Below are 18,212 nucleotides of genomic sequence, written 5' to 3'. Positions count from 1 at the left end.
CTGTTTTACCCCAAACCTTGTCCTTGGTAAAAAACCGTTGAATCGGTCAACAATCCATTGACTCAAGTTATCAAACTATTGACCCATTTGACCCGTTCAATGGCTTTTTGCCATTTTTTTTATTTTTTATTTTGTCAAAACTAGTCGTAGGGATGGCAATTTTCCCTATTTCCTAATCCTTGTGGGAATCTACCCCAAATGGGATGGGGATGAGGATGATTTTCCCCTTCTGGGGATGGGGATGAGGAAACGGGGATGGGGAGGAGACGGGGAGAGCACTCCCTGCCCCGCGGGGACCCCGATCCCTGCCCCATGGGATCCCCACTAATATATATGTATATATGTATGCACACATTATATATGTATATATATACACATGCATCTATATATTAATATTTTAAAAAATATGGTTGAATATGTTTGAATATTTTCTAATAGGATTATAAATTTTAATTATTTTATTTTTATTTTTTTTAATAAAAACAAAATAATTAATATTATAAAAATTATGAAAAATGGGGATTCCATGGGGACGAGGATGGGGATAACCTTATCCCCGTTAGCGAGGACGGGGATGGAGATTTTCACGAGGACTAGGATGGGGAGAGTCTCCCCATCCCCGCCCCGTCCCCTTGCCAATCCTACATTGGAGTAAAACCTCCCATGCAGATGATGTCATCACAAAAACACCTCTCGTCATTTAACAAACTGTCAAAAACCGTTTGCATGTACATAAGGCCTTTTATCATTGGTGGTTAAAAAGCCCTAATGTTCTAATCCCTAATGTTATAAGAACCATTACCTGCTCTATTCCTCCTGATTATGATTTTATGATTTTCTCAGGCCTGTAAAAAAAAAAAAAAATCTCATTATAGAGCCGTAACGTGGGGGCCCAGGGGCCGTGCCTGGCATGAGACATTCCAATGAAGGAGAGGTGGCGGTGGGGTATCAATATCAATCGGTGCAATTCACCAATTCCACCAGTAAGCATTGCACTGTATAAGTGGTTCATGAGTAGATATGTTATCCATGAATATGAATATGGACAGAAAACTGACTGATGATTGAATAATATTTCATATCCATGCGAGTCCGGAGGATCTGCTGCACTTAACTTGGTTTTGCACTTCCTGTCTGTCGTGTGATCTAATACACATACGCATGGGTATTAACGTGTAATGAGACAACTGTTGCAGACAGAAGGGAAATGTAGAACAAGTGCAGCAGATCCTGGTTTTACTTTTATCCATGCATATCTCACTTCTTCTACCATATCAAGTATTTCACTTTATATACACTATCAATATACTTCTTTATCTGTGTATACCCTGTTTATAGTTATTTGACCTTGGAAAGCTATCACAGTTTCGCCCAAACAAAAAGCCTCAGAAAGCAATAGTAAGGCCCTCTGTACAAGGTCAACAATTTGGCTAACATAACTTAAAAAGTAAATCAAAATTAGGTGTTCAAAAACCGACCCAAAAAGACGATCCTTTCTGAGTTCCATTTCATTTTCACCAGGCAAACGCTTAGAAAGAAGGAAGCTGCCAGAACACTTTCAAAATCCTAAACATAATTTACAAAAGGAAATTCAAAAATTTGGAGGCAAAATTTGACACAGGCGATCTGCCAAACATTGGATGATCAAGATCCTTCCTGTCAGGACATGCTCTTTAGTCTTTACCATGAAGTGAGACAGGGGAACCAAGTCAGCGATCCAATGAATGGCCCTCCTATAAAGCTCCAATTCCAAGTGTTACTTTACTATTCTCCAGTAACATCTTTCTTAACCGAAGGGGCATATGGAACTGTATTAGATTTACTTGTCTCTAGGGCAAGGGAGTTGGTGCCACATTGTGCCTCACCCCCATTAAATTCAAGCTTTGCTCGTGTAATTTCTTCAAGATCTGCATGCACCAGAAAAGACACCAATGTTATTGTTGCAGTAACCATAAAGCACAATGATTTTGCTACTTGCAGATGTTCAAATGCATGGGGTACATCACATCTTGGTGGATTTCTTTCAACAGATAAGAAAAATATCACTTGCACCAAATAGCAAGTATTATCTGGGTAGACTGCAGAGATGGTCCAATGTCCAATGACAGGGCAGGTTTAAAAATTAAATACATCAAATCAGGGTCGCCATTCTACATCTATAGAAAATTCATCCAACCAGATGATTATAAGCATTTTACAGATGCTGACCATCTTGTTTTTAGTTGTCACAAGAATGCAATTGGATTTATCCGTGTTAATGATATTCAAAGAAATTTCAGCATACCTAGATCAGCTGAGATGAGTGATTCTCCTTGGTAATTGGGCCCAGCCAAAATGGCCCCTGAAGGTGAAATAATGACACTGCCCCCAGAACAGACAACTGAATCTGGTGGCATATCACTCTTTTCATCTCCGGGCATATGTTCACCTGGAAGAGGATAGTCTTTCCTCTGGCAGAACTGATTTGCAGATAGAATGAAACATCCACCTTCTAGGGCAATGTGGGTCAGGGATGACCGCCATAAATCACTGGCATCAGATGTAGGCGCACAATAGATCTCCACACCTATTTATCAAGTAATAACACAGGAAGACTCAAGACAAGAACGACAAACTAAAAGGCCATTTTGTAAGGAAATGTGAAAAATAAAAACCAAATAATAGCAACAGACACAGTAAACAAGCCAACTAACCAGACTGCTAATCAATAGACACAGTAAACAAGCCAACTAACCAGACTGCTAATCAATTTCTTCTCACAAATAACTTGAAGAGCAAAAACATTAACCAGTTAGATCAATCACGGGATCAATCTCATTTCTCTGACAGTTAGGAACCAATTTTTAGACAAATATTGTAAGGTGATTTTAATAATCCACCTAGATTGATTTTATGGTAGCAGACCGAAGTGAGATAACAAAGTCTAGTCTCCCCTAACAAAAGAAAAAATGTTTGCCACCATTTAATATGGCTATTTCATCAGTGGAGTTTCCCAAGGCTGGTATCATGTGATTGGATGGAAAATGGTGCTATGAGAACAGTATGATGATATTATTAATCGCTAAAAAGGGCACCCTAGTCCACGAGGATCCACCACTGCAGGATCTGGGGAGGGACAGATGCATGCAGCCTTACCCCTGGCATATATAGAGAGGCTGTTTCCATGATATTATTTATCACTCCCCAATAAATAAATAAAAAAAAACTTCAAACATCAAGACTGTTTGGTTTGATAGAAAATAAGAGAAAAACATAAAGCTGAGGGAAAGTTCTTGGGGAATTTCACAAAATTCCGTAAGAAATTTCCCTCAACTTTCTGTTTCTCTTGTTTTTCATCAAACCAAACATAGCCTAAATACATGTAAGAAGAAAACTCTGTTTCTCAGGTTTGATTAGCCAGCATGTCATTTATTCTCTTTGACAAGTTTCAGTCAAACTTTTAGCTGAAGCTAAATTATTTCCACCAAAATGTATATAACTCATTGGCAACTCAACTGGAAATTCCTCAAGGTCAATCTTCAATAAGTTTCAGTCATTCCGCTTTTATATCGTCATCATCATCCATGTCTTATCCCAACTATATGGGGTCGGCTATATGAATCCTGTTTCACCAATCCATTCTATTTAAAGCCATATCCACCGTTAAATTATTAATGCTTAAATCATTTCTTATTACTACCCATGTCCTTTCCAGTCTACCCCAAGCTCTTCTAGCCCCTTCAATGTGTAATAAATTACTTCTTCTAACTGGTGTAGTCAGCAATCTCCTATGCATGTGCCCAAACAGCCAAACCATCTTAGTCTACTCTCTCCCATTTTATCACCTATTGGAGCTACTCCTAGGTTCCCATGGATAACTTCATTCCTAATCCTATCCTTTCTAATTTTTCCACTCATCCATCTTAGCATTCGCATTTCTATCACATTCATTTTCTGGACATTTTGTTCCTTGGCTGCCCAGCACTTTGCTCCATACAACATATCTGGCCTCACAGCTGTTTTATAGAATTTTCCTTTTAATCTAGGTGGTATTCGCCTATCACATAAAAGTCCAAATGCACCCCTCCATTTTGCCCATCCTGCTCTAATTCTTTGGGTGGCATCCTCCTCAATCTCCCCCTTGTTATGAATTATTGAACCAAGGTACCAGAAATGGTCACAATGAGTTATTTCTTGGTCTCCAATCCAAAGTATATCTTGACTTACACTCCTATTATTACTAAACTTACATGTCATGTACTCTGTTTTAGTCCTGCTTATTTTAAAACCTCTTGTTTGTAAGGCAATTGTCCATAAGCATTTAATCCTTCATTAGTTTCATTAATCATGTCATCCGCAAACAACATGCACTATGGAACTTCCTCCTAAATATGTTTAGTCAACATGCACCAGTCATCCATCTTTCTCTCTCATATAACAGAACAGGGGCTCCTTTTTTGTATGCTTTTCCTTCATTGTTCTTTCTATCCTTCTGTGTTAGATCTTAGATCTTTTATTAGTTAAAAAAATTATAGTCTTCTTTAGTTGCTAATATTTTTTGACATGCAATCGCTCTATCAAATACTTGTTATATTGCAATATTGTGTTTAAAATATTAAAATTAATAGATTAAGAATGCAATTCTCTTTTCGATACAATCATGAAAATTGGGTCTAACCGTCTAAGTGGAGGAATTTGATCAAGGTATGTGTTACCACCACAGCACCGCTTTGTTCTCTATATTGGTGAATGGGACAGAATGTGGCAGTTTCAAAAGCTCAAGAGGAATACAGTAAGGGGACCCACTTCCCCCTTTTTGTTCATATCTGTGGTAGAAGCTCTCAACAGAATGGCTAAAAGGGCTTTTTTTTGTGGGGGGCATTTAAAGTTTTACAGCAAGAAATGAGAGGGTGGAAGTAGCTTTGCTACAGTATGCAGATGGCACACTCCTCTGTGATGCCTCACAATAGTTGTATCATGTCATGGTTCAAAGTAGTGTCTGGTTTGCATGTGAACTTGCATATAAAAGCAAACTGATAGAGTGGGGGAGATCCAAGGGTTGGCTCTTCAGACAGAGAAGTGGGGATGCAAGGTGGGAAAGGTACCTTTAAAATAATCGAGCATGCCTTTGGGTGCAAATGCAATTCCAAAGATATTTGGAACCAGTAGTGGAAAGAATTGACAGAAGATTGGCTTCTTAGAAAGCCAAATATCTTTCTTATAGAGGCAAAGTGACATTGTTGAAAAGTGTGTTATCTTCTCTTCCTATGTATCTGCTTTCAATATATCCAATCTCAGCAAGAACAACTGCTAGCAAGAACAGCTGCTAACATTTAAAAGAAAATGAGGAATTTTCTATGGAGGGGCTGGAAAGAAGAGAAAAGATTTCATTTAGTTAACTGGAACAAGGTTTGCAAACCAAAATACAAAGGTGGTATGGGACCTTTGGGTATGAGGTGAATAAAGAATATGAATGTAGTTCTTTTGGGGAAATGATCCTGGAGATTTGGGAAGTCAGGGTGGGTTGTGGAAGAAGGTGGTACAAGCTAAATATGAAGTTAGAAATTTGGGATAGGATCCCAAAACCTCAAATCAGTCTTATGGTTGCTCAGTTTTGGAAGGGAATTGAAAGAGCATATGATTATTTCTCGAAACAGATGAGCTTTAAAATCAGGGATGGAGCACGTGTGAAGTTTTGGAAGGATGTTTGGTGCAGAGATGAGCCTTTATCAGAAGCTTTTCCTGCTTTGTTCAAGCTGTCTGTTGTCAAAGAAGCAACAGTTGCAGACTGTATGCAGCTACATAATAGAAGTGTGGTGTGGTCCCCGCAATTCAGAAGAAAACTGAACAATTACGAGTTGGATGCTATTGTGGATACAGGTGGAAAAGTGAAGAAACCTCGGCTGCCCTTTCTTATTGTGGCATTGGGAGAAGTGAGGAGAAATATTAGTGAATTCTTTTTACAATGCACTAAATGATCTAAATGAGAAGTCAATACCTGTCAACATCATTTAGAGTAAGACCGTGCCTTCAAAGGTAGCTTTTTGTGTGGATGGCTTATCTAAACAGAATACTTACAAGGGAAATCTCCTACAGAAGGATATGGCATTGGATTCAGTAGACTGTGTTTTATGTGAAAGGGCATTTGGAATCTCTAAACAGAATACTTACAAAGGATAATCCCCTACAGTAGGATATGGCATTGGATTCAGCAGAATGTGTTTTATATGAAGGAAATTTGGAATCTGTGAAATCATCTATTACATTATTGCATTTTCTCCTATGAAACTATGTTTTAGAGCTCCAGTAGATCTACAATTGATTATGCTTCCATCATGCTGATATGTGTGCAATAGTTACATCATCAAGATTAAATACAGGAGCTCTGGAACTGGAATCAGTGATCATGATATAGTAACACACATAAACATTCAAACCCCTTAACAACAACACTGTAGATCAAATCCAAGTACCAAAGGTTTACCTCTAGCATAGAGTCCTGTTCTTAAAACTGGCATCCTATTATCCCAGCAAATGAGGCCACCTATCTTCCCAATGGAAGTCTCATATACAGGTGGTGTTGACTTGTCTCCAGAACACCAGACTGTATGTTCGGATGCTGTTCGCATGAGTTTGCGGTGTTTTCCAAGATACTCTCCATGGGGATTAAAAAAGACAACAGTGCAGTAGAGAGAGAATCCTTCCCTTTCTACCACCCCCATTACTAGATGGACTTTGTATCTTCCAGCTATTGCTGCCAGTCGTTCAATTTCTGGACCTGCTGTTATTAAAAAGATAAAATAAAACAAAATAAATTCAAATGACAAGATTATTAAATCCATTTATGATTTAAAGACAAGAAGGGAAGGATGAATTAGAGTTATGATTGACAAGCAAAACTATATAGATCCCTCTCTCTCTCTCTCTCTCTCTCTCTAAGAGAGAATGCTCCTCTCAAGTGGTCAAGCCCCCACTAAAATGGAGGTCAAATAATGCATTTATAGATGAATAGGTGTAGCTTTCTAGGTGTGGATGAATTTGAGGTCAAATGGGTATTTATAGATGAACTGGTGCAGTTTTATTCAGCTTTCTAGGTGTAGGTGTAGGATTAGAAATTAGGGTATATTCCATATAAACCCTGTTGTGCCTTGAGGGGAGTCAGACCATGAGTTGCCAAAACCCAGGGAGCTTGTGTACACATACACGCGCGTGGGACTTACATACAAGAGATGGACACCACTTACAACCCAAAAGCCTAAGCTATTGGGTTATGGACCACTCTTGTATATAAGTCCCTTGCAGTTCTTGTGATTTTCCAATGTGGGGCTCTTCCACTCCTCTTAACTCACACGTGTATCCCAACAAACCCACTGAACTAGAACTAAGCCAGCACTTTGGACCACATATGAGAGACACTTCCTAAACCAATCCTAGATCTCAAAATGGAATATTTTGTGGTTTGGTTGTCAAACCAAGGGGAAATGGGTAAAAGTTGGTAATCCAACATTTTCTACTCAACTAGTTCACCAATTGGTTACGTCAAGTTAAGAAACCTTTGATGAAAAGATACCAGCTAAGATTCTTACAAACATAACAAACCACAATCATTAAATGGGCAGACCAATGCACAGGGCTCCCACCAATGCAGGGCCTGGGGAGGGACAAATGTACACAGCCTTACCCCTGCACATACAGAGAGACTGTTTCCAAGATTTGAACCCTGGTCACCCAGGCCACAATGGAACAACCAAACGGTTGGGGTCAAGAATAGTTGGTAGAGTCCAAATTGTCATTTTAAAGCCAGGTCACATGTCATAAAAGTTACCAAAAGAGAATTGTTTTCTGATCAGGGTCAAATGGTCAACCTTTTGGAAGAAATTTGTAAGTGCACTTTATGGGTAGAAACTAGCTGAATGAAGGGTTTAGATGAGTGTGGTAGGGATTGCATGGGTTGAAGGGCCTAGTAGTGAGCCACCAAGGTTCTAGCGAGCAACACATGTTTTGATAGAGAATTATTCCCAGGTATCCTGGCAAAAATTGGGTGCTAACACCATATTCCTAGTTTCCATAGGTAAGGAGAAATTTTTTGGGGGAATTGCATCACTACTGCATGTAAACGAGTCAATGTAAAAGTAGTTTTATCCAACATCCAGTCATGCTATTCCACACATATCTAAATAAAGTACATTAATTTGCAAACATTTTAAGGTGATAAAGTAATAGGGTAATAGTTTATAGGAGTACATGTTCAAACCTTGCAGAATTAATAGGGCATTTCATATATATGCACTTGCACACACATGCTCCATGGGAATTCCTGACATATGGAGATTTAAGTTTAGGAACTCTGAACTCCTTTACCCAAAATGTCCACCTTGTATCGGAATTTTGCTGAAACTATTATAGCCATGCAAACCATCAATACTAAAATGCCCCTAAAAAAAGGTTTTTGGATACTTGACAAGCTTTACCTGAAGTTTATCCTAAGGATAAAAAATGAAGAGAAGAATGGAAGGTTCTTTTGGGCCTGGCATGTTGCCATATGGAAGATCCCCCAGTTGCTTATTCTCCTAACAACCTGACTAGCAAACCCACCCACCCACACACACACACACACACACATACACACACATGTACCTGCACCTAAATGGAAGATCCCCCGGTCATTTATTCTACTAGAAACCTGACTACTCGAACACGCCGCACACCTACTCACTCTAATATGTGTGTACTCATGCAAGCATGTCTGTATGTATTCATATACATGCATGAATGTGATACAACGCACAAAAAAATTATCTATGTTGCAATGAAACATCTCTCTCTAAAAGAAGATCGCACCAGGAATTTCCACAGCTGCAGCATGATACTTCTGCAACTCCATGTTTCCCTCATTGGGATAGGTTCCAGCAGCAACATCAAAACATGAAGAACGGGGATAACCACCCACAAATGCTTCTGGAAAAACAACTATCTGTGACCCATATGCAGCAGCACCAGCAATCAGTCTCTCTGCCTTATCTGCTTACAAGAACAAAGAAAGGATTTTATTAAATTAATAAAATAAAGGCTTGTAACCCCTAAAAACTCTCAACTCAGAATGGAATTAGCTTCAAGCAATTCAAAATATTGAGCATATTGAAAAACTACTTTTTATTTATAGCAACCAAAAGGAATAACCAAAAACTACTAGTACATTGTGCCAATATTGTTAAGCCTGCAAAACCATTATTACAACAGAACTAAAGCATAAATGATGATATGCCACAGGTATACATGTGGAGTTGTCTCCATCATATTCTTAGGCCAGTTTCTGTAATGTTCATTCAATTAATTGCCTTAATGAATTGACAAAAGCAAAGAAGATATTTTTTAATCAATAGCAACAAGCTTTACTAATTAAAAAACAATATATAAAGATTTCAATCAGAGATTATAGAGCACAATAGGAGTTATCTCCCTCACCCCAAATTTACAACTGTACCCAAAACAACTGATCCCAAGTTCCCAACCCACCCCTTGCATGTTCCTTTTTAGCCACCTGAATTTAAAGTCATTAAATTATATTGACCTAAGCACTCAGACTATGATGGTAGAATCAAACATGGTGTCAGAACATTCCACCGAATATCCAAAGAAAGTAATGCCACTCTATGAGAGTCGCATTCAATAATTTCAAGACCCTCTTAGAATTTTGTCATTTTTTTGTTTCTTGAAAATAAATACAATGACCTTAGTATTAACCATTAAGTGTCTGGTTCACCTTGGAAAGTACAACATGGTTTTCCCATTAAAATGTTGTCAATTTTTAAACTCCTAACTCCCACTAGTTCCTTAATTCTATCTCTCCTTGATCTTCCCTTGATCAACTACTACATTAATTGTCAAATATAAGGCATTTTAACAACAATTTAAAAAACAATCTGGAAACAGAACACCTTTTTCCCTCTAGGTGATAGGTCAGTGGTTCAACCATCCTTGTCTAACAGGTCAACCCATGACAGGATAAATTAAAGAATAGAAATAGAAATAGATAAAACGCAGAAAAATACAAAAGATAACAGAAATTTTGTAGAAAAAGTGGGCAAGTCTCTAGTATTATATATTCATCATATTAATAAAAAGTAAGTGTGATAAATGAGAATTATTGTTATTAATAATGGAAATGGCTAAAATACCCCCCCAAAAAAAAACAATAGAGATTAAGGTCTAACCTGTGACCCACTGACCAGATCAAACAATTCAGCGGTTCAACTGGCTTGGTCACCGAATTGTTAACTGAGTGATTTTGCAAATAAATTATTCAAGAGCTAAATGTACAGGTAAAATGTCTAGGTGGTTGCCAATCAACCACAGGTTGAAAACATTACATTTTAATTAGGGTATTAAGTGGAGCAGGTTGACCTGAAACATGGATTTCCTATGTTGCATCCATCAAACTTGAATATTCAGATCTTTTGAGAACCATTTGAAGCCCCTGAACTCATTTTTGAGCTGCCAAATCACCCATTCACCTTTTCTCAGCCATCCTACAACAATCTTTGAGTCACCTTCAATGGTCAGCCTGCCAATTCCCATTTCTTTAGCTTTCTCCACCCCATAAACTGCTGCTAGAATTCTGCTCTTACTGAGTCCCCTTGCTCAATTGGGCCTGAAAATAAGGCCCAGAATAGCACCACTCTCATCCCCGATTACCCCCCCGGTGCCTGAGGGCCCTGGATTACTCATACTGTTGGCATCAAAATTCAGTTTCATCCCCCCCCCCCGCATCCCCGCCCCCAGGGGAAGACTAAACCTCCAAATTTTTTTGTTTTCTAGAGGAAGAATCAACTATGCCCCCAAAGAACAGAGTCAGAGTTTTGACCCAGTGTGCCACTCTTGAGATATGATTTCAATAACTGCTTCCTTACTCCTCTCCTTTTCCCCCAAAAATTCACATGTTTCTTTCTTCCCAGACTGTCCACATCACTGCTGCTCTCATACATCTCAATAAAAGCCCACCCCTTTTTTCCTACTTCTCAATTGGGGCTAAACAACCACTCCAAACTGTCAGGAGGGGTCCCACTTGCACTCAAAAAGGGAAAAAAACCATTCCCAGATACAGCAAACAAAGGGACAGGAGATTAAGAGATGAAAAGTATTATCACCATTCAACTTACATAAACAACACCAGTTGGAGGTCAGACCAACTTGGTCTTTTCCTTTGCAACCAACCACAAGTGTTAATGCAACCATTGGAAAACTTCCCAATAGAAAGCACAGATCTTCAAGGGAGTAGGGAAGCACCAGATTTCCTTAACAAGAAAGGAGGGGGAAGAGGAGTTGGAAACAAGGGACTTAAAAAGGATTAATAGGAGAAGAACCCACACACAGGATACAATTGGAGATCCAAATAAAGGAAAGAAATATTACCCAACACAAGATACAATTGATTAGAGATTGAGAGATGGAAAATATTTTCACCATTTTCTATACATAGTAGACACATGTGATGTGAGAGATACCATAGGCATGATTATCTTTGGTTCTTTTTTTTTACTGCCTAAGACTCTACCCCATATTTAGTGGTAATCTCCTACCACATAGGACTCCAAATGCACCATATCCACTTTGCACACCCCACTCTAATTCTGCATTCTCCTTGATCTCTCGCTTGTTATGGTTGTCGAACTAAGGTTATGAAAAAGGGGTGGCATTGAGATACCTCTTGGTCTCCAATCCTAATTGTACCCTAATTTCAATTTTACATTGCATATATCTTGTTCCAACCCTACTTATTTTAAAATCTCTTGTTCCTAAGACATCCATCCATAATTTTTTTCCTGGTAATACATTTGCCCAAAAATCTAATCTTGCACATAATCCCTTTCTAGTTTCATTGATTAATGATATTAATCAGAAAACAATGTAGACCACAGGACCTCCTAAATATGTTTATTCAATTCATCCATGACCAATGCAAATAAAGGGGCCAAGTATTGAGCTTTGGTATAGTCACATTGTATTTGGAAGCTTTAATGTCTCTCCTATAGGTGGTCAAACATTAGTTTTTATACTCTCATGCATGCCCTTTTTTTTATTTGAAACGGTAACTTTCATTAAGGATATCAAATAAACATCTTACACTGTCAAGCACTCAAACAAAGAGTGCTGACCCCAAAACAACATCGAGTTACAGGACAGCCCAAAAAAGTTTTCCCTAAATGTCCCATGTTTTGCCAAGCTATCTGCCACAGAGTTTGCTGATCTCCTTACCCATTTGAGTGTTACTCCAACTTCCCTTATCAAGCAGATTATTTCCCTTATTTGCTGTCTAAATTTCCATACACCCAACTTCTTTGTTTGCAACCACCCTATTAACAATTTGGAGTCCCCTTCCACCTCCAAGTTCTGAAATTCCCATTGCTTAGCAAATCTCAGGCCTTGTAGGAGAGCCAATGTTTCATCTCTCAAAGAGTCTCCCACTCCTATGGGACCATAGTATAGTGCCACCATTCTTCCCTCCTCATCCCTAAAGACTCCCCCAGCTCCCGAGGGTCCTGGATTACCCATGGAGCTTCCATCAAAATTTAGTTTTACCCTCTGTTGTGCTACGGGTGTCCAAGAAGGCTGAAGAATAGGCTGTCTGGTTGAAGAGTTTGCCTCTGCTGACCATCCCCTTTGTATATCATCCACTAAAAAGTCTTTAAATAAGTCACTTACTTTCATCCAATGTATGACTTTAATGGCTACGCAACCAATGATTTGTTTTGTTGATCTTTGTGCCCCTTGGAATATTATGTTATTCCTTTTTTCCCATAAAGACCAAAGAATGGCTGCTCTTGTTGCCCTCCACATCACTCTTCCCCTTTTCTTTGATAGTAGGAAGAAACTTGGGTTGAAAAGACTTGTCACATCCGGGGGAGGGGTCCACCTGCAGCCAAATAAGGAAGAAAACCAAGTCCACACACAAGAAGTAAAGGGACAAGAAAGTAAAAGATGTGTTACTATCTCACCATTTACCAAACAAAGGCAACAAACATGGGGGGAGAGGCAATTTTTTGGAACACCACCTCCCAGCAAAAGGCTCTTATTTTTGGGGGTACAGGATTACACCAGACTTCCTTTGTAGGAAAGGAGCCTCCTGGGTGCAAGGATTGAAGGAGGGCGGAGAAGAAAGAAGCATAGGTAAAGGAGCCAGAAGGGGACTCTGACCAAATCCTACTGTCCTAACAAGAGAGGTCCAGGAATGTAGTATTAAGAAGGGAGATAAGTTTATCTACTAAGCCCATTTCATATTCCCTTAACCCTCTCCTTAATCCCAGATCCCAAGAGTTTTCATTAACAAGCACCGAAGAAATCACTCTCCCTTTGTTGAGGAACAAAGAATAGATAGGTGGAAACCTGTCTTTGAGAGGAATGCCCCCAAGCCAGATATCCTCCCAGAAACGTACTTTGTTACTCATACAAGCATCATACCCTTAATTGATGAATAGACTATTTAGTGTTCCTTTCATTTTTGGAACCCACCATATTTATCTTTCTAGGAACTCTATCATATGCTTTCTCCAAATCCTTATATGCAATGTGAAGATCTCCCATTCTCCCTTTATCTGAACATTCTATCAATTGTCTCTTTTTTTTTTTTTTTTGAGGGAAGTAAAAGAGGCAAGTTGGCAAAACAACAACAAAAATGGAGTTCAATCACCAAAACAGATGCAAATATGAACACTCTTCAGTGCTTTCTAGCATTGTTGGACTTTGGAGTTCAACACATACTCAACTATAAATGGGTAGAGAACAAGGTAGTTACTTAGTTTAACAAGTCTAAGCCATATACCCACCATATTTTCTTAATTTGCAAGCATTGTTTGATAGAAAGGTGAAAGAGCACGTCAATAATCTGACATTTTGATGAAGAAATGGTAGGCCCAAATGTGTATGATGAGCAGTGACAAAAGTACCAATAAGGCCTTTTTTTTCTGATGAACCCAGGAGACCGGGTTTTAGTAAGATCTTTCTTTTTTTTTTGTTTTTTTTATCAGTAAGTAAGATCTTTCTTCAAACAGCATTAACAAGGGCCTAGTGAAAAAACTGCTTGGTTCAAAGTATATGAACCAACAAAGTGCCTTCAAGGATAGAGATCTTTTGTTTGCAACTTTGCATGGTAGCTGGCACTTGACACTCACAATTTTCTGATATTTTACATCACTATTAGATACTCGGAAGTTATTTTTAGGACAGATGGCTTACCTAAGGAAATCATCATCATCTAAGCCTTGTCCCAACTAATGGGATCGGTTACATAAATCCTGTTTCACCATTCCTTTCTGTTCAGTGCCATATCCATCGTTAAATTATGGATATTTAAATAATTTCTTATTACTTCCACCCAAGCCCTTTTTGGTCTGCCCAAGCTCTTCTAACCCCTTCAACTTGTAACAGATAACTTTTCTGAACAGTTGCCATATATGGTCTTCTATGCACATGACCAAACCCTCTCATCTTATCACCTATTGGAGCCACTCTTAGGTTCCTTCATTAACTAAGGAAATGCATATGAAATATTTTACATCATTGCTACATAGTGCAAGAGTATCCGATGCAAAGGAGTTTTGGGACACCAACCCATTTGCAGTTTGTTGGGGCATCCAGAAAGAATGAAAGAGTGATTTATTAGGCACTCATGTGCAGATGTGCTAATCTCTCCTTGATTCAATATTGGGAAATAAGATACTCTGACTGGGCAGATAGACCCACTCTTGAGGATCTATCATCTATGTTATTGTTACCTGGATATGGCAAGGACACAGATGGACACGTAATAGGATACAGAGTTTACTCTAGAAATTGAAGCATCAGACACAATATGGCACCATTTTACAGGCATCTATTCCATTATAGTTGGAGATGGCTTGTAAGGAAGTATTTTAAGTTGTGGAAAAATCATACAGAACCTTTCTCTGAAATAAGAAGCTATCCAAAGATACCTATACTGATTAATTGTCTCCTACATATTAGTGGACTGGAACCTTCCATTATAATATTATCACCAAAAAAATGCAACCAAATACTGATCTGGCAAAATTGATCAGACACATTATGTGAAATATTCATTAATTGCTTAGACACATTCAAGCAAACACAAACCCGGGCCAATACAAAGAACCCTTTCCCACACACCTCTGGCCAAAAATCTAGGGACACCATCTGAACGGGTCGGTAACTGGATTCAGAACCCAGTACATGAAATCCCCTTCGGTTTGCCTCAAAAAACTCTCTTTCGGGCCCCTATTACTCCCCAATAAACGACTTTGAAGCCTTTGCATACCTTGGATCGCACACATATATCACTAATCAATTGTTAGACTGTTAGGGAAATCGACATATCCAGCTGGGGTTTTTCTTAATCTGCCGTACCATCTACCAAGCTCTTACTGTTTTTGGTTTCTCAAAAGTCATCCCTGAACAATGTAGTTTCTCTAACATCTCAAACAGATACCCATTCAAACAACTAAATTCCCCCCTCCAAATAATTAGTCGATGCATTGAAAATAGCTTCATTTTGTAAATTATGAACAAACAAAAATGAATTTTTACAAAAAGGGGTTCTCAAAAATAGAACAAGAAATTCGAGGAAGGTTCATCAAACACAAATATGCAGAAACCCAAAAAGGAAAAAGGTACCTAGAGTTGCCCGAGTGTCGTAGAACACGGTTGAGGCCTGCACAACAGTAGCGCGAATGGTCGGACGGGGACCAGGATGGTCAGTCGTCTCGGCTTTAACAATAGACATCACCGGTTCGTCGCCGTTAGAAACAGGCGCAGAATCAATAAACCTCCCGTTCACAGCATCTCTAGGGTAGGCAACACTGATGGGTTCGGGAACGAGAACAGAATCATCGGCCGAGTTCGCCTGCGAAACTTTCTTGGACGAGATGGTTTTCGGGGCAACAAGGTCGGGCCGGACCTGTTCCAAGAGCCAGAGAATCGTCTCGCCGCCGGTCTTGAGACCGAGTTCCTGAGTCAGGCGAAAGATGCCCGGAGCACAAGCGGCCGGAAGCCTGACCCTCCGATCACGCCCCTGGAATTTGGTATGTCGGTCTCGGCCCGAGATGGGTCGGCGGCGTTTCTTCTTTTCGGTGTTTTGAACCTCATCTTCGTGGGGCTGGGGCTGGGGCTCTATTTCAACATCCATTGCGATGCATTGAAGGTTTTCATGAACGTGAGCTGCAGTCCTCAAGTCGAGAGTACATTCCTCTGTTTCTGGGTTTTCCTTTATTAAGCCGCTGCCATGAAAGGAGTCCGGTTGACGACTTGGCGCTAAACAACTTACGGATTTCCGCCGTTTGCATGTGAAACGGAGAAACTTCTCGCGATCGGTACTTTAATGTACCACTCTGGTAGTAGGGCTGTTCCTGTTTGTGGGTCAATGGACCCGGTCTGATGTGGTTTGGACCGCCAGTTTTAGGCCCGAAACATTACTTGGATACCCGGACCAAAGATTGGGCCTTGCTTGTTGAATTCTGGTGCAGTATTTGCAACTTGCAAGGTCCAGTCCAGACAACCTAATTAATCTTAATGGTTGAACAGCCCAAAGGACCAACCATCGGCTTTAGTGGGCCGAATTAACGGTTCAGCCATATAGAATAGAATAAGGAAAGAAAATAAAGGAAGACCATGATCTTTGCATTTCAGTTGGAGATGCTAAATCTTGTCATGGTTCAATATCATTAACATTATTTAATAGGTGCGAAATTGGCATTTGGCACCAAAGTTGATTTCTTTGCAAAAATAAAAAGAGGGTGCAATATGTGATAAGTGTGGCTTTAAGTGGATACAAATTACAAAACCATTGCCTTATCATTCTTCGGAAAAATAATAATAATAATAATCATTTACAAAGGTAACAAAGTATTTCTTGTCATTCTTAGCCCGTGTCAAAAAAGATTTACAAATGTTATGTGAAACAGTTTCATATGTCTTAAACTATTCATGACTATTTTTATTCTTTGTGATCTTGTCTTTTGTTGTTGTTTTTTGAGAAAACGGTGCCACGTAGGCACTACATCACAGAAGGTGGTGCTTCAAACAACGCTCTCTTGTTTGATACTATTTTTCTAGAAAAAAAATGTTACTCCAAACTACGTTTTAGGAATGAGAAAAGTGCATATGGTTTAGAGCAATGCCAAATTCAATGTTTTATGAGAAAAACAACACATTGCTGCCAATGGTGCAATGATGTAGTATCATCTTAGATGTTGGATAATATAATTCAATGTTGAAAACGTTGCTATCAGTAGTGATACCAAATGCCTATGTGACAGCACCAATTACAACTCCACATGCCCAATACCGTTTTTATGAAAAAAACAGTGCATTGTTCCCAACACCAATACCAAACACCTACTTTATGTGCGAAAATGTATTAAATCCAACTACTTCAATATTCCCTCCTTTGGTAGCTTTTTTATCTTTTTCATTAAGATGTGATTTAAACACTTATGCCACAACATCAATGAAATTTCATTAATTATGCATCATTTTATACTAACAATATTATATCCATTCATTAATAACAAAGCATATGAAATATTAATATTTACTTATAAAGTCCATTGCATGGCGTAAAAAAAAATTATAGAATCAATTACATAAAGTGCTGGTACCAAGTACCAACAATATAAGACTAGAAAACCCACTTGCAAAATTAAATTTAAAAATAAAACCAAATTATAGATTCCAATGACCTCAAGTTGAGCTTTAACACAATTTACAACACTAGAACTCTCTCTCTATCACTTAGCCTCCTACAATTAAAAAAAAAACTTTCTTATTCGTACACTTCTTAGTCCTTGTTCTTTTTGTCTATTTTCAACCTCCAATCGCATCTTTTATGCATCATGTTGTTCTTAATACCTCTTGATGATGCACAATCCGGCCGGTCTTAGCTGTCAACGACCTTGCTTCTGAACTGGATAGCAGGGATCCTGAAACGGAGGAGATGAGAAAGCTCCAAGGGGAACCCAGTGTAACGACTCCGAAGCTTAAGTTAGAATCCTTCAAAAGCAAGATAAAACCAGATAGCGCAAAGTTTGCATACCTTGTTTGTTGGGGGCAGGGGGCTCTTATAATCACTTTGCGCACTCGCTCCGAGGCCCTTGTCAGGTCGGGTATGATTACCCTTGCGCTTGTCAATTCGGTCGTCGTCCTTTCTGCTGGGACAGAACCGTCACTGCCTAACCGTCTCTCAA

At 39.1% G+C, this 18,212-nt stretch overlaps 1 protein-coding gene across 2 annotated transcripts; it reads right to left on the bottom strand.

Moving 5' to 3' along the window:
• Positions 1-1,411: 1,411 nt before the first annotated feature.
• Positions 1,412-16,355, bottom strand: LOC148847522 (bifunctional nitrilase/nitrile hydratase NIT4B-like). Of its 2 annotated transcripts, none has more exons than XM_088950812.1 (5): positions 15,646-16,355; positions 8,821-9,000; positions 6,464-6,757; positions 2,285-2,566; positions 1,412-1,907 (listed from the first exon to the last, which is right to left on the bottom strand). In XM_088950812.1, the coding sequence occupies exons 1-5, from the start codon at positions 16,154-16,156 to the stop codon at positions 1,765-1,767; spliced, it is 1,410 nt and encodes a 469-aa protein (XP_088806938.1). In that variant the 5' UTR covers positions 16,157-16,355; the 3' UTR covers positions 1,412-1,764. The 2 variants fall into 2 exon arrangements, with proteins under 2 accessions (XP_088806938.1, XP_088806937.1); XM_088950811.1 differs by having other exon boundaries at positions 6,464-6,760; positions 15,646-16,314.
• Positions 16,356-18,212: the final 1,857 nt, after the last annotated feature.

This window comes from Nelumbo lutea, chromosome 6 (assembly GCF_056320005.1).
Source record: "Nelumbo lutea isolate HS-2025 chromosome 6, American lotus-T2T, whole genome shotgun sequence".
Classification (NCBI taxonomy): domain Eukaryota; kingdom Viridiplantae; phylum Streptophyta; class Magnoliopsida; order Proteales; family Nelumbonaceae; genus Nelumbo; species Nelumbo lutea.
The sequence above is the reverse complement of the archived record's forward strand: the minus strand, read 5'-3'. Positions and strand labels throughout refer to the sequence as shown.